We start from the raw sequence: 12857 nt of genomic DNA, 5'->3' as shown, positions 1-12857 counted from the left end.
TTCTGACAATTTTTTTACTGCTTTTTCTCATGATCCTCGATATCTATGTAAATTTTCAACCGTGCACATCGACAGTTTTTTTAGTTGGACAATTTACACATTTGATCGTCCACCCACGCACTTACCTTCCAGCGCGCCTTCTGACGGTCGGGCTTTCGCTTTGCTGGCAGCAATCGAACCTTTTCCAGGTAAAATATTTCATGCACCGAGGCATGTCGCACCCCATGTAGTCAGCTCTCCGTCACGACTTTTCTTGGTGATTTTGTAGTGATTCAACGATTTGACATGTTTTAAAAATTAAATATTGCTTTATATTTTGCGATACTATTTCCTTAATTTAAAGTCTTAACTATTATTATTACACAATCAATATATTAAAATGCCTATAACGATCGAAGCTGGATCTTTAATGCTTAAATAATTTAATCTTGAATTACTAAATATACTATATACGTACTTGCATATATACCATATTTGTATAGTCTTTCGAACTGCGCGCCGAATTCTTTTCCGGACTATATAGGCTGTGTTCCAAAATTGATTGCCAGTACTGAAAATCTATAGTGCACGTAACGTAAACTGTAGTATTTTCAGTGCTGGCAGTAAATTTGGAACACTGTCATAGGCTGCGGTCCACTTGACGCTATAAACGCTTCGAAGCGTTTGAGCGATCAATCAGAACAAAGAATTATACGAATTGATTAATCAAAGAATTCTTCGAAGCGTTTGTAGCGTCAAATGGACCGCAGCCATAAACGCAATTAAACTACGGTAGTAAACTTGCGAATTAAATTGACAAGTAATTTTAATAATTTTGATGCTCAATCAAGCATCATATTATAAAGATATTAATATACTGAAAGACTGTAATTAAATTTATTGCAAAAAATATTACCCAAAATTATTAAAATTACTTGTCAATTTAATTCGCGAGGTTACTGCAGTAATTTAATTGCGTTTATATAGTCCGGAAAAGAATTCGGCGCGCAGTTCGAAAGACTACAAGTATGGTATACGAGGGGGGACCCAAAAAAAACGGGAATTTCGTCATAACTTCTTTATTTCTCAATATTTTAACACCAAATTTTGATCACCTTCAAAGTATTCGCCATTGACCACAACGCACTTCTCCAAACGATTCTTCCATTGTTCAAAACAGTTTTTAAATTCACTCATCGGGATGTCCTTTAAGCCTTCCAGCGATTTTTGTTTCACCTCCTCCACAGTGGCAAAACGCTTTCCTTTCATATTCCTTTTGAGTCTGGGGAACAAAAACCTCCAAGTAGAGCTTCTGGTTGGCAGTTTGACCCGGGGGAACGAACTCCGCGTGCACAACACCTCTGCAATCGAATCTGCCACTGTGGAGGAGGTGAAACAAAAATCGCTGGAAGGCTTAAAGGACATCCCGATGAGTGAATTTAAAAACTGTTTTGAACAATGGAAGAATCGTTTGGAGAAGTGCGTTGTGGTCAATGGCGAATACTTTGAAGGTGATCAAAATTTGGTGTTAAAATATTGAGAAATAAAGAAGTTATGACGAAATTCCCGTTTTTTTTGGGTCCCCCCTCGTATATGCAAGTATATATAGTATATTTAGTAATTCATGATTGAATTATTTAAGTATTAAAGATTCAGCTTCGACCGTTATAAGCATTTTAATATTGATTGTGTTCTCACATAAACAGTTTAAAATAATATTGTTTATTATTATATTACGTTACAACACATAATTAAAATTAATTAAAGAATCTGTACGTAAATTTCTTTCCTTTTATAAAATATGCAATTTATAAATGGATTATAACATATAATTATATTATGTGTAGTACAATAAAGCGCAATAAAGCGAGAATTAAGATTGTTTGAGATAAAGGACAATGGAGGATATCAGATATGAATGCCAATTTGATATAAACTCCTTGTGTTATTTATTCTATTATTTAAAATCTTATAAATTTTCGCTAGTTTTACTTTTTATTTTAATCTTCTTATACTTGCGTTTTTTTATTTCTAAATCTTACTTAGCTTTATCACGCAATTACATAATTATATATTTAATTTAGTTATACTTCAAATTCTTCGTATCTTTATAATATATAATCAATGTTATAATTTATATTCTCTTTTACAAAATATTGCTGTTTGCTCACTTATAAGGAGCTAATAAAAAATAAACTATGACGAGAGATAAATTAAAAGAGAAAGTAGAGTGTGTTTGTTTTGTGCGTATGTATGTATGTGTGTGTGTGTGTGTGTGTGTGAAGCAATCTATTTGCATGGAAATGAAATCTATGAAGAGAGAGAAAGAAAAAGATAGGAAAAGAGAGCAATTCTAATTTAGTTTATTTGCTAAAAAATATATATATAAAATAATTGAAATATTTTTCTTTACTTCCTAACATCTTACATAGAAATATCGATGTAATGAACCTTACAAAAATCAACATTATCAAAGAGCTACGTATAAGACGAACTTCGCAAATTGTTACCGCGTAACGATCCTAGTAGCACCATATATTACATAAACGTTTACATTTTACGTTACGTAGATTGTACACGCCTGAGAAAGTAGTTTTGACATTTTCAAACTGAAAATTTTTAATTTAATTAAATCAAGTCTTGCATCGTGCACGCACATCAACGGTGGAACGATAGATTTTATTGGAAGTACGATTAATATAAAGTGACGCAAGGAAATAACAAAATATACGCAATTAGAATATAAGTGATTTTCCTTCAAATCACTTATATTTTAATTGCGTATCTCAATACTTTCAACTTAAATCTGTTGTTCCGTTGCACTCGAAAGTGTTAAAACCAAGTTCACGGTGCATACAAATATTCTCACGAAATTGCGATATTTGTTTTTAGAGTAAGGATATTTATTTAATATTTGGTACTACCAAGGAGATGAGAGCGTTAATGAACGTGATGTCGTATTTGTGTCGTTTTCCACTTTGCTCGCGCAACTCGGCAGTCCTCTTCTCGAAAGAGAAACTTGAGTTTCGATCGCGTTAAATAAATAATAGTAAACGCGCGACGCCCGTCAACGCGAGCCAAGCTTCTCAGATCTAAATTCAATCAACGTATGGTCGATTGAATCAATTACAAGACTCGTGACTGTTTTTACCGAGTTTCATCGAGGCGAGTAGCGTCTATTAAATCTGGTGATCGCCCGACTGCATTTTCCGTCAGACCTTCTCTTTTTGCCGGGAACCGTTACCGTGATGAATGAATCACCCGTGTAACGCTCGTTAATGAGAATGCGAGAAAGCTCGGTGAAACCGATCGAAGTCCGATGGAAACGATGTACGATGGGAATGCATATCTCCCTTGCGATAAGCACATACGGGAAAGATGCGTGAGAGATGATCGATATCTTACTTATCGAACTGGAAAAATACAAAGTAATCTCGCTTCTAAAGTGTAAGTACGCGTATTTTGAGCAACCGTCTCGCGCAAGTCGAGCTTCCCGAACAACGCGAATGTCCAAAAGATGTGGTAAAAAGGTCCAAAGGGAATCCTTTTCGGATTCCTTTTGCACTTCTCTCGGACATCTTTCGGATTTTCGTATTGCCTAGAGTTTTTGCTTCTGGTCGGATGGAGTCAAACGATCGGTCTATCGCAGGAAGAAAAGAGCTTTATATTTTGGGGATCTCGTGGCGTTTTTACATCTCGCGTAATATCCGAAGCCACGAATTTTAAATTGAAATTAAATTTACGAGTTCGAGATCGACGCGATCGCTTCGGATCGATAGATCCTTTGTATCACGGAGCGCGATCACGGATCGACTTTGACGAGCCTCTCGGATTTCGTGTTGAATATTTTTGGTCCTCGTTCTGCTAAGTGATGCGAATTTTCGATGTTAGCGACGAGCACTGGTGTGCTCGGGATACTTTCTTTCCATCGATGCCGATCGGCCGAGTTCCTTCAGTAATTGTAGGGCCCGTATTGGGAACCGTGATAATACGGTCCTGGATACGCTGCCGGTGCCGGATATCCGGCATACGCGTACTGCTGTTTCTGCGGGTACACTGGAAAATTAAAAAGGTGATTAGATTTGACCTGGCTTTTCTGCTAAAGGAAAAAGTGCGATAAATGAGGCAACTAATTCTTAAAATTATAATATGATAATCTAAACTCTGTTACGGTTAGTTTTATGTATGAAAGTCTAAAGATGATATATGTATATATATATATATATAAGGAACAATTGTTTACTACTTTTAAATAATACTAAATAAAGCGATGATTTGAATTTACTCTTTTACTTCGCAAACTGTAAAATGTATGTAGGTCATATGCAGGGCTGGGTAATATTTAAAATAGTTCCAATTTAAATATGTATTTAAAATGAAAATGGCATTTTGCATTTTCCATTTTAAATAGTTTTTGAAAAACCATTTTTATTTTACATTTGAAATGGAATCTTGTCTTATCATTTAACCATTTATAAAATAGGTAAATGGGTTTTTTATGTTTTCACAAATTTTCCCTAGAATCGTTGACGTACAAGAAGAACTAAGTCCCATGATTGGCCAAAGATTTTTATGAATATTCAAATAAACTGCAAATTAAACTGCAAAGAGAAAATTAATTCCAGATAGTCCATAAATATTGACTCTTAATAAAAAATAAGTGTTCCAGCATTATGTAAAATATTATATACATTTCTAAAAATGTATATTACTCTTAACATCTAATTTTGACCGTAACCGGCGCTTTTCATATTAATTTGATTTATTGAAGTAAATGATCCCGTTTCGAAATCATAATATTAAAAAATTTTAAATATTCCCGTCAGAAATATTTTATTTATAATACTGTAGTCAGAGCTTCGAATTTCGTTGAAAACGGATTTTAAACGTAAAATACTTTTATAAAATTTATACCATCTTGGCGGAAAGTTTTTATGAAAAACTACATAGATTGAAACAAGATCTTAGAAATTCTTAGTTTTTCATAGATATTTGTAGTGGGATATAGTATTATTTGTTTGAAAAACCAAGAAGTTCATCGCCCACAAACAACGCCACTTTACGTCTTACATACGAATATCTACGAAAAACTATAGATTTCTGAGACAAACAAATCTCAATCTATGTCACTATGAATATCTACGAAAAATTAAGAATTTCTAAGATCTTATCTCAATTTAATCGATAATGATGGTACAGTGAATAAGCCTATGTGAGCCAACACAAGTTCTTCGTGTGTAAATGTACATATATATCAATTACAATTAAATTAAAATACAGACGAACGTTTCAACCTTGGTATTGGGTCCTCTTCAGTGTAATAAATAAAGATGACAGCATTCAGAACTTGTGTTGGATCACATAGGCTTATTCACTGTACCATCATTTCGATTAGTGTAACTTCGAGCCTTTATTTATTGTTTTATATTTATTATCTCAATATTTATTATTTCAATTTATGTAGTTTTTCTGTACTTTTTCATAAAAATTTTTTTCCGCTATAGCAGGAAAAATCATTTTGCATTGGAAAACTATTTAAAATACCTATTTATCCATTTTACATTTAAAATGGATTCGAAAAACCTTTTGCATTTTGCATTTTAAATACATTTTTTAAAAGTATTTTACAATTAGTATTTTAAATGAAATTCGAAAGGCATTTTACCCAGTCCTGGTTATATGTAATCATTAACAATATGTGCTTAACACATTGAATGCCGGATCTAATTTGCTTGTCTCTCCATCGATGTCGGAGGAATTATTTTTTTGAGAAAATAATTTTCTTAATTTATATTTTCTCTTTTACATTTATTTTAATTGTCTTCACCGCATCTTTGAATAATTAATCTACTGAAAAATGTATTTATTCTGCTCTATAAATTTCTGAGCGGCCGTTTTGTAGAAAGACTCTATCGTTGCAAAATGGGACAAATTTGTTTTTTTGTTCTACATGAATTCTGACATCAATCAGTTAACGTATGGAGCTGAATGCGCAAACACGGAAATTCTTTTACAACAAGAGGTCGATGGGTGTACGGGACGGAAAATTAGGCAAGTGTGTCGCTTTCGAGCATCTACTTCTAGATATCACTGTTTTTCCGTTCTTTTACTCAAAGGAAAAAACAATTATCTCACATGAACGTTTATTTTTGCGTGAGCTGTTTTCTAAAACAGCTACGTGTAACATCGGACGATGAAGACCATATTACAGAAACTGCATCCAAATAAGATCGTATTTTGCATAAAGAAAGTGATATGAAAAAGTTGTTAAAAAATTTATTGTTTATTTTGTAAATAAAGTTTATGAAAAAGTACGCAAAAGCTATTTTGAAATTTCTCACACACTCGATAATATAATTAATCTTATAAAACAAAACTTTTTATTGATATCAACAAATGGATCTTTTTGATTGTAATTAATAAAGAAATATTCTTATTAGGAGAAATTTTTACAGTATGAATTATCTAACGGGAGGAAAAATATATCAGTGAAAATATAAATCACATGACTCGGTGTTGCGTTTTCTTTCTAAAAATTTCGAAATGCATTTTTACGACGGCAAGTGCATTCTATAATCTAGTCGATCATCCGGAGGAGAACTAGAAAGTTTCCTTCAGGATTAGAGCGTGACAGTGCTCCGATCCGTAGCGGAAACAGAGCGTGAGGCTAACAAGTAAAAGTCTCGCGAAAATTAATATTGGCCGTTCACGCGATATCTGCAATTTGATAATCGACCTGTCTAAATCCGATCAGATCAGAGTTGATCTTAATCGCTTTCGAATTATTATCCTCAATAAGCACTCATCAACAAAATATAATCGTGCGCGATATATTATAAATGGCATTTATTACTTTTCAAAAGTACTTACTCATTTTTAATCCAGTTTTAATAAAAATCGTGAAAATATTAATAGAGTAGAGGCAAATTTAAATACTCGGTCGATCAATAATTTTCTGCGCGGTTTCGCTCCTTTGGTCAATTTAGCTGAGAAAATTGTATAAAAAAAACTAAATTAAAAATCTCCCCATGCAATTTGCTACAATTTTGAGTTAATATTCATCGAACCAACTTTGCGTGGTCTCATTTTTCGCATTCGCAAATTCGCAGCGAAAATATTTTCATAACATCACCGGACTCTCTCATCGGTAGAATTAACGTTATATTACTCGAATCGTATGTAAAGAGAAAAAGAGAGAGGGATCGAGATCTTTTTATATACAAGGCGTTATTGGGATCAAGTCTTTCGGTTTGATTGTGTTATGATTAAACAAGCAATTAGATTAATCTCGTCTGTATTGTCATTCAATTAGTTCACAAAATTCTGTTCAACTTTGGATATATGTTACAACCGTTTACTAAAATATATATTCTCAATATTGGATAAGCTAAATCCTGAAATAAAGGTTACTACTTTTTACTAATATTCATAGACAACAGTACTTATAAAATTATATGCATCATCGTGCTAACGATAATTATTATGCGTTAATACGGAAGCGTTTGAGGTACAACCGTAAAATACGTTATTATAGATATTTACAAAAAGTAAGTAAGACTAGGGAAACCGTTTAATGACATCGTTTGCTTCCGTGTTGACGCTTCTCATTCGAGTGAATCCAGTTAATATAATGACGAGGTGATCGTTATCCTCGTATCAAGGAACGCGTTCCTTGTAAGCTCGATGATCGTAAACTAAAGTTAGTAAAATACCCGGTGCACGTGGAATCCGACGCGTGGTATCCCGAGCGATTTCTTCTTAGGAAAATTAACCTCTATTACAATTATAAAAATATGTGAGGAACAATTTCAATGTTTTATCGTGTTTTAAATAATACCGTTGATATTAGCTTCTACTTGAAGTTAAAATTAAAATTATCGATTTAAGAAATCTTTTTTATAGTCTTTACGTTTATAAATAAAACGTTACAATTTACTAATTATATATATATATATATGTTACATCTTATTTTTATAATATAACAGAGATCAAATCTAAAGTTCTTAGATCACTTTTATTCAAAATTTTTAAAATAAATTATTAATTATCCACACATTTTAAAAACCTCAACTTTATTTAAAATTAAGATTTTCTCCAAGAGTATCGCCGAATAATATAGTACGTTAGTCGGATATTACCACGTGCGCGTATAAGTCGGCAAAAGCAATAGGTGTTAAATATGTACCAGGCATGAGGTACTGCATGTTCATCGCCTCCTCGCGCATTCTCTCGCCCCTCAAGCAAATCGCCGCAGCGCTAAACAAGATCGCGCTGACCAACGACCAACCGACGCCGACCCAAGCGACCACGTACGACCAGTCGTACGAGATTAGCGAGTTGTCTTTCAGGACCTAGACAGTTTTGCCCCCATGTGCCGTGCCGTGCCGTGCCGCGTCGGGCGTATATAACAAACAAAAAGAAAAAATACGGGACGAGTTAGTTTGGCCGTTTCATGGTTATCGTGTCACCTGGCATGATGTACTGAACGTTCTGGGCCTGCTCGCGAGCACGCTCCCTTCTCAGGCAGGATGCTGCGATCAGGAATAGCGTCATTGTGCCCAGACACGTAGCTACCCCCAGCCAGGCGAGGTAAAACGACCAGTCGTACCATTGCGCCGTATTGTCCCTTAAAACCTGCGGGCAAAATTTCATCAAAATCTGCTGCATATGGTTACACCTGCCACCTTGGTCTCGTGGAAATTCTCGGTGCGATCGGATGCCTGGAAGAATATTTCTCTGATGCGAGATAAGCGAAATTTATTTCTGGATCTCCATTGCATTTATTGTGATTACTGTGTTCTACAAAATCAATTAGTAATTCACTTCAATTATATCATTCAGAAATTTTTGGTTCTGTATACAAGAAAATGTACTCTCTCGACACAGTGAGATTTTATTTAAAAAATTATATTTGAAAAAAAAAATTTGCGTATTTTGCCTAATTGATCAGTTGCAGTTGACATTTAGATATTCGTGTGTGTATATAAATAATTCAGGAAACTTACAGAGATGAAGTAAAAGCTGAGGCAATTTCGGTTAATAATATTAACATCACAACAGATTCCTAGTCTTTTGGTGCGATTAACATAACAGTTAACGACAATTTTTAACATTTTATAGAGCATTTCGATATTATATTTAAGTAATAGAGTTTCGAAAAAAAATTGAGTACTTACGTTACTCCATTGCTGATAATATTCTTCTCCGACGATTTTTTCTTTTTCATAATACTCGACGCCATGCCAGAGGCCCATACCGCCAGCACTTAGTAGACCTGCACGATATATAAATAGATATATTCCAGTAATATCATATTATACGTATAAAAAATTTTCTGAATCTTTACGAACGCTCGCGAACTTACGATTTAATCTTTTCAAACGACCTCTGTCTTTAAATTTTATTTGCGAATTTTTATTCGAAATGCCATCTTGTCGTTTCCAATAAAAAATGTTTACTTTCTTCATAAACAATCTTATTATGCAATATTCGAAATTATTCGTTTACGAATATTTAATTCCGATAAACAAAACAAAAGAGAATATCGGGTAAACTCTGAAACAACATCTCAGGATGCATACTGACAGGCGAATAACATCAGAATTGCTGTAGCCGTGATGTTCCCTGCTGATCTTCTCCAGCAGCCCACTACTCCTGTCCAGAATGCCGAAAATATCGCAAGAAAGGCGACCATGAATAGAGCTATCACGGATCTCCCCATATCTGCGATAATGATAAAAAATTTTAATGTGCAGTTACGTCACTTGTGCATGCATTGTGATAAAAAAATTCCGTCTTTTATTTTTATATTAATAAAAAATTTATTAGGAATATATATATATTTTTATGAAGTTATATATGTTTTTTCCCCCAAGTGTATCGTTCATACGTTGCCAAGTCAATCGTTATAGTAAACTTTCCATTCCCGCATAGCAATGTGACCGAACTTTAAAGCGTCTATAATATTATTTGTATACGTAATGCTTTTTATCAATTTAGATTAACTATCAATGTAGATTAACATTAATCTCGGTTCAATTTATTCTTCATCTTTTTTTTAATTCTCAGAACTGGAAAAAAATGAAGAGTAAATTGAACCAAGATTAAAGTTAATGTGCATTTGTAGAGACGGGGATAAGAGATATTGTCTCACATACAATCAATTTTTTATGATGTCGCCTTTTAGCATACGTAGATATACATAGTATAACATAAATGTATGAAATATTCATACATATATATTAGGTGTACAAATTAATTCGGTGCCTTTATTGATGACTATCGAATCAAAACCGTCAAATTTCTTCCGCGAGGGCATTCGTCAGTTGCCCGAAAGATGGTGTAAAGTCATCGAAAACAATGGAGATTATTTCGAATATTAAATGTGTACTTCGCTTAGTGTGAGAACTTTGAATTATGAAAAAAGGCACCGAATTAATTTGTACACCTAATAAATTAACTACACTACATAGGAATTTGATATTTTAATTTTTTACATTCAAGATAAACTTAAAAATTTTTTTAATTATAATATATGTACACCAAGTATATTAAGAAATTTGATCGCGCTATACTTACGTAATCGTGTCATGGCATCGTCAGAGAAGCCTCTAGTTTGATTTTCTTCATCCGGAATGAAATAATCAATATTCATGCAATGTGTCTCCACGGGGCTCAGATAAGTTTCGACTGCAATAAAAAAAAACAATCATAATAGAACATAAAAATATAATATAAACGCACGTTACAAACTGTAAAATGGATTGTATAAGTCATGAATACTTTTTTATTTACTTGAAATTTTTTTATTCTTCTACAATAGCAAGAAAACTCGTGCTCTTCATTTTTGTTTGCGAAAATTTATTAATATTACTTTAATAATGTTTAATAATGTTTTCTCCTCGAAACATTATTTATGAGTTCGCAAATTGCTTTTACCAATTATGAGAAGTAAGAAATGTTTCACCAAGTGGCGCGCATAGTCTACACTTAATTGGCTAATCATCACCGACGTTCTCATTTCACCAACCGCACAGACACGTGAGTCAACATTCATCTAACGGATGATTACGACATCTAGAATCGAGACGCATTCTAAGCGAGATAAATGTGGAATCCTAGTGAACTGTGAAATGACATTTTACACCTGTGAAGATGCGATATCACATTAAAGAAGCACTTCGTTGAGAGCGAAATGTGATTTATTGTGATTCGATTACTAAATCACATAAGAATTTAAAAAAATGAATTAGAATGGAAGAATTTGACGGGAAAATATTTTTCTAGCCAGCCTGAGAATCTGCAGTGTCTTTTTATTTCACAAACTTATTTCGTAAATATGTACATTTCGGAGATATTATGAGGATATTTATATGTATACAATACAGAATATCTTAAAAATCTTAAAAATCTCTCAGTGTGATTTCCTATAGATATGTATATAATGAGAGACCAAGTGCTGATCGTTATATCCATTTATTCTCCGGTTGCGAACGGAGGAGGCGTGAGGGATCCTTGAAGGTGCATTTATTAGATATCCTCGGGGGATCATGTTCCATGGGGAATTTACTACTGGGATTTATCAGTGTTTCGTGATCCCACAGTCCCGACAGCGTCAACGAGCGTGAGCCTCGAGAAGCATGCGACCCAGAATGCAGCGGGCGCTATCACCGGACGCGAAGTGTGCGGTATGCCTTTACCTGTATTCCCCGCAGAAGAGGGGAACTTGCACTCGGTCTTTCGGCTCTTTTACAACGGTACTCCTTCAATGAATCCTAATCCACAAAACGCCACCTTAGGAAAAAGTTGTAAAGCAGCCGCGCTTTCGCGATTCCTTTTCCTGGTGAATGGAATGGCGCGTCTTGTCTGACAAACCGAGACGATCGCAATTATTGCGTTCAGCAGAAAAAACTATTGCTGTGAAATTTTTTAATATGATTTATTTTGCCCTTAGTTCCTCTCACTGGATCTAAATATGAACCAATCGTATTAAAGTATGTACAGTTGCAAAGATATACTTTTTCTACTGAATGTATAAATCATTGATAATTGTCCATCAAAAGTATCTCAAAAACTCCCCGAGCTTTTAATTAATCAGATCATATTATTGACTTTAATGAGATTCAAGGAGGAATTTTTTAGCGAGAACAAATTCGAACGATTCGAAGATTTGAAATAAAAGTTTTGCATTAATTTCGAACTAAATAATATTTTTTTTTCTTTGGATATTGTGTATTTTTCAATTGTAGATTTAATTCTCCTTTGTGGATAGTTGATTACTGGTTTTTGTTTCATTCTTTAGTTGTGATTAAGTGAAAGTCTTCCGTTGAAAAGAACTGTTGGAAGTAACAAATGGAACTAATTTCAGTTTTTTTTTAATTATTATGATTTCATAATAAATTTTTCAAACAGTCAATTAGTAACATTCCGTTATTTATTTTCGCGAAAAATCCTGTGTTCTTAAAAAGAACTCCAGAATTTTTATTAATATATCTTAATGTCCTCATTAATTAAAATTATATTTAAATTATACAATAAAAATATTACACTTGTTTTCATTCAAGTTTTATACGTATGATATATAGCGAGAATTATTTTATTAATTTGACACGCAAAATTCTGTTATCGCAGGACCGGAAGTGAATTTTTCTGCAGGTAGGAACTTCATGGTCGACCTTCTCAGGGAAACATACCGTTCGAAATATTTAAGATTCAGGTGACGGACGTTTCCTCGACCCTCTTGAATCTAGTTTCGCCTAAACGAAATAAGGCGCCATGCCAAGATCGTTGACTCGCGCCTAACTGTACACGCGCTACACTCCTCGCCATTCCGGAAGAGGAGTCGTCGGCGACGGTGGCGATGCCGAGCGATCGCGGTC

General features: G+C 33.9%; 2 protein-coding genes across 3 annotated transcripts in view; both read right to left on the bottom strand.

Moving 5' to 3' along the window:
- Nucleotides 1-1021: 1021 nt before the first annotated feature.
- LOC108725209 (uncharacterized) lies at nt 1022-1563 on the bottom strand. Its single transcript, XM_018452078.1, has one exon. It carries the CDS (start codon nt 1402-1404, stop codon nt 1066-1068), a length of 339 nt encoding a protein of 112 aa, XP_018307580.1. The 5' UTR covers nt 1405-1563; the 3' UTR covers nt 1022-1065.
- A 547-nt stretch (nt 1564-2110) lies between these two features.
- LOC108725215 (uncharacterized) overlaps nt 2111-12857 on the bottom strand; it is a 32878-nt gene continuing 22131 nt past the window's right edge. Inside the window, exons 3-7 of one of the 2 annotated variants that reach the window (XM_018452091.1) lie at nt 10558-10668; nt 9565-9702; nt 9156-9253; nt 8448-8613; nt 2111-4035 (exon numbers count right to left, since the gene is read on the bottom strand). In XM_018452091.1, coding sequence (XP_018307593.1) covers nt 3932-4035; nt 8448-8613; nt 9156-9253; nt 9565-9702; nt 10558-10668 — 617 coding nt within the window. In that variant the 3' untranslated portion in view covers nt 2111-3931. Of the gene's footprint in view, nt 4036-8164; nt 8331-8447; nt 8614-9155; nt 9254-9564; nt 9703-10557; nt 10669-12857 lie in introns of both variants that reach the window. The other variant, XM_018452092.1, reaches the window with a different exon arrangement.

Source organism: Mycetomoellerius zeteki, unplaced genomic scaffold (genome assembly GCF_001594055.1).
Source record: "Mycetomoellerius zeteki isolate Tzet28-1 unplaced genomic scaffold, Tzet1.0 scaffold331, whole genome shotgun sequence".
NCBI lineage: Eukaryota > Metazoa > Arthropoda > Insecta > Hymenoptera > Formicidae > Mycetomoellerius > Mycetomoellerius zeteki.
Note: the sequence above shows the minus strand (reverse complement) of the source record. Positions and strands in the feature narration are given on the sequence as shown.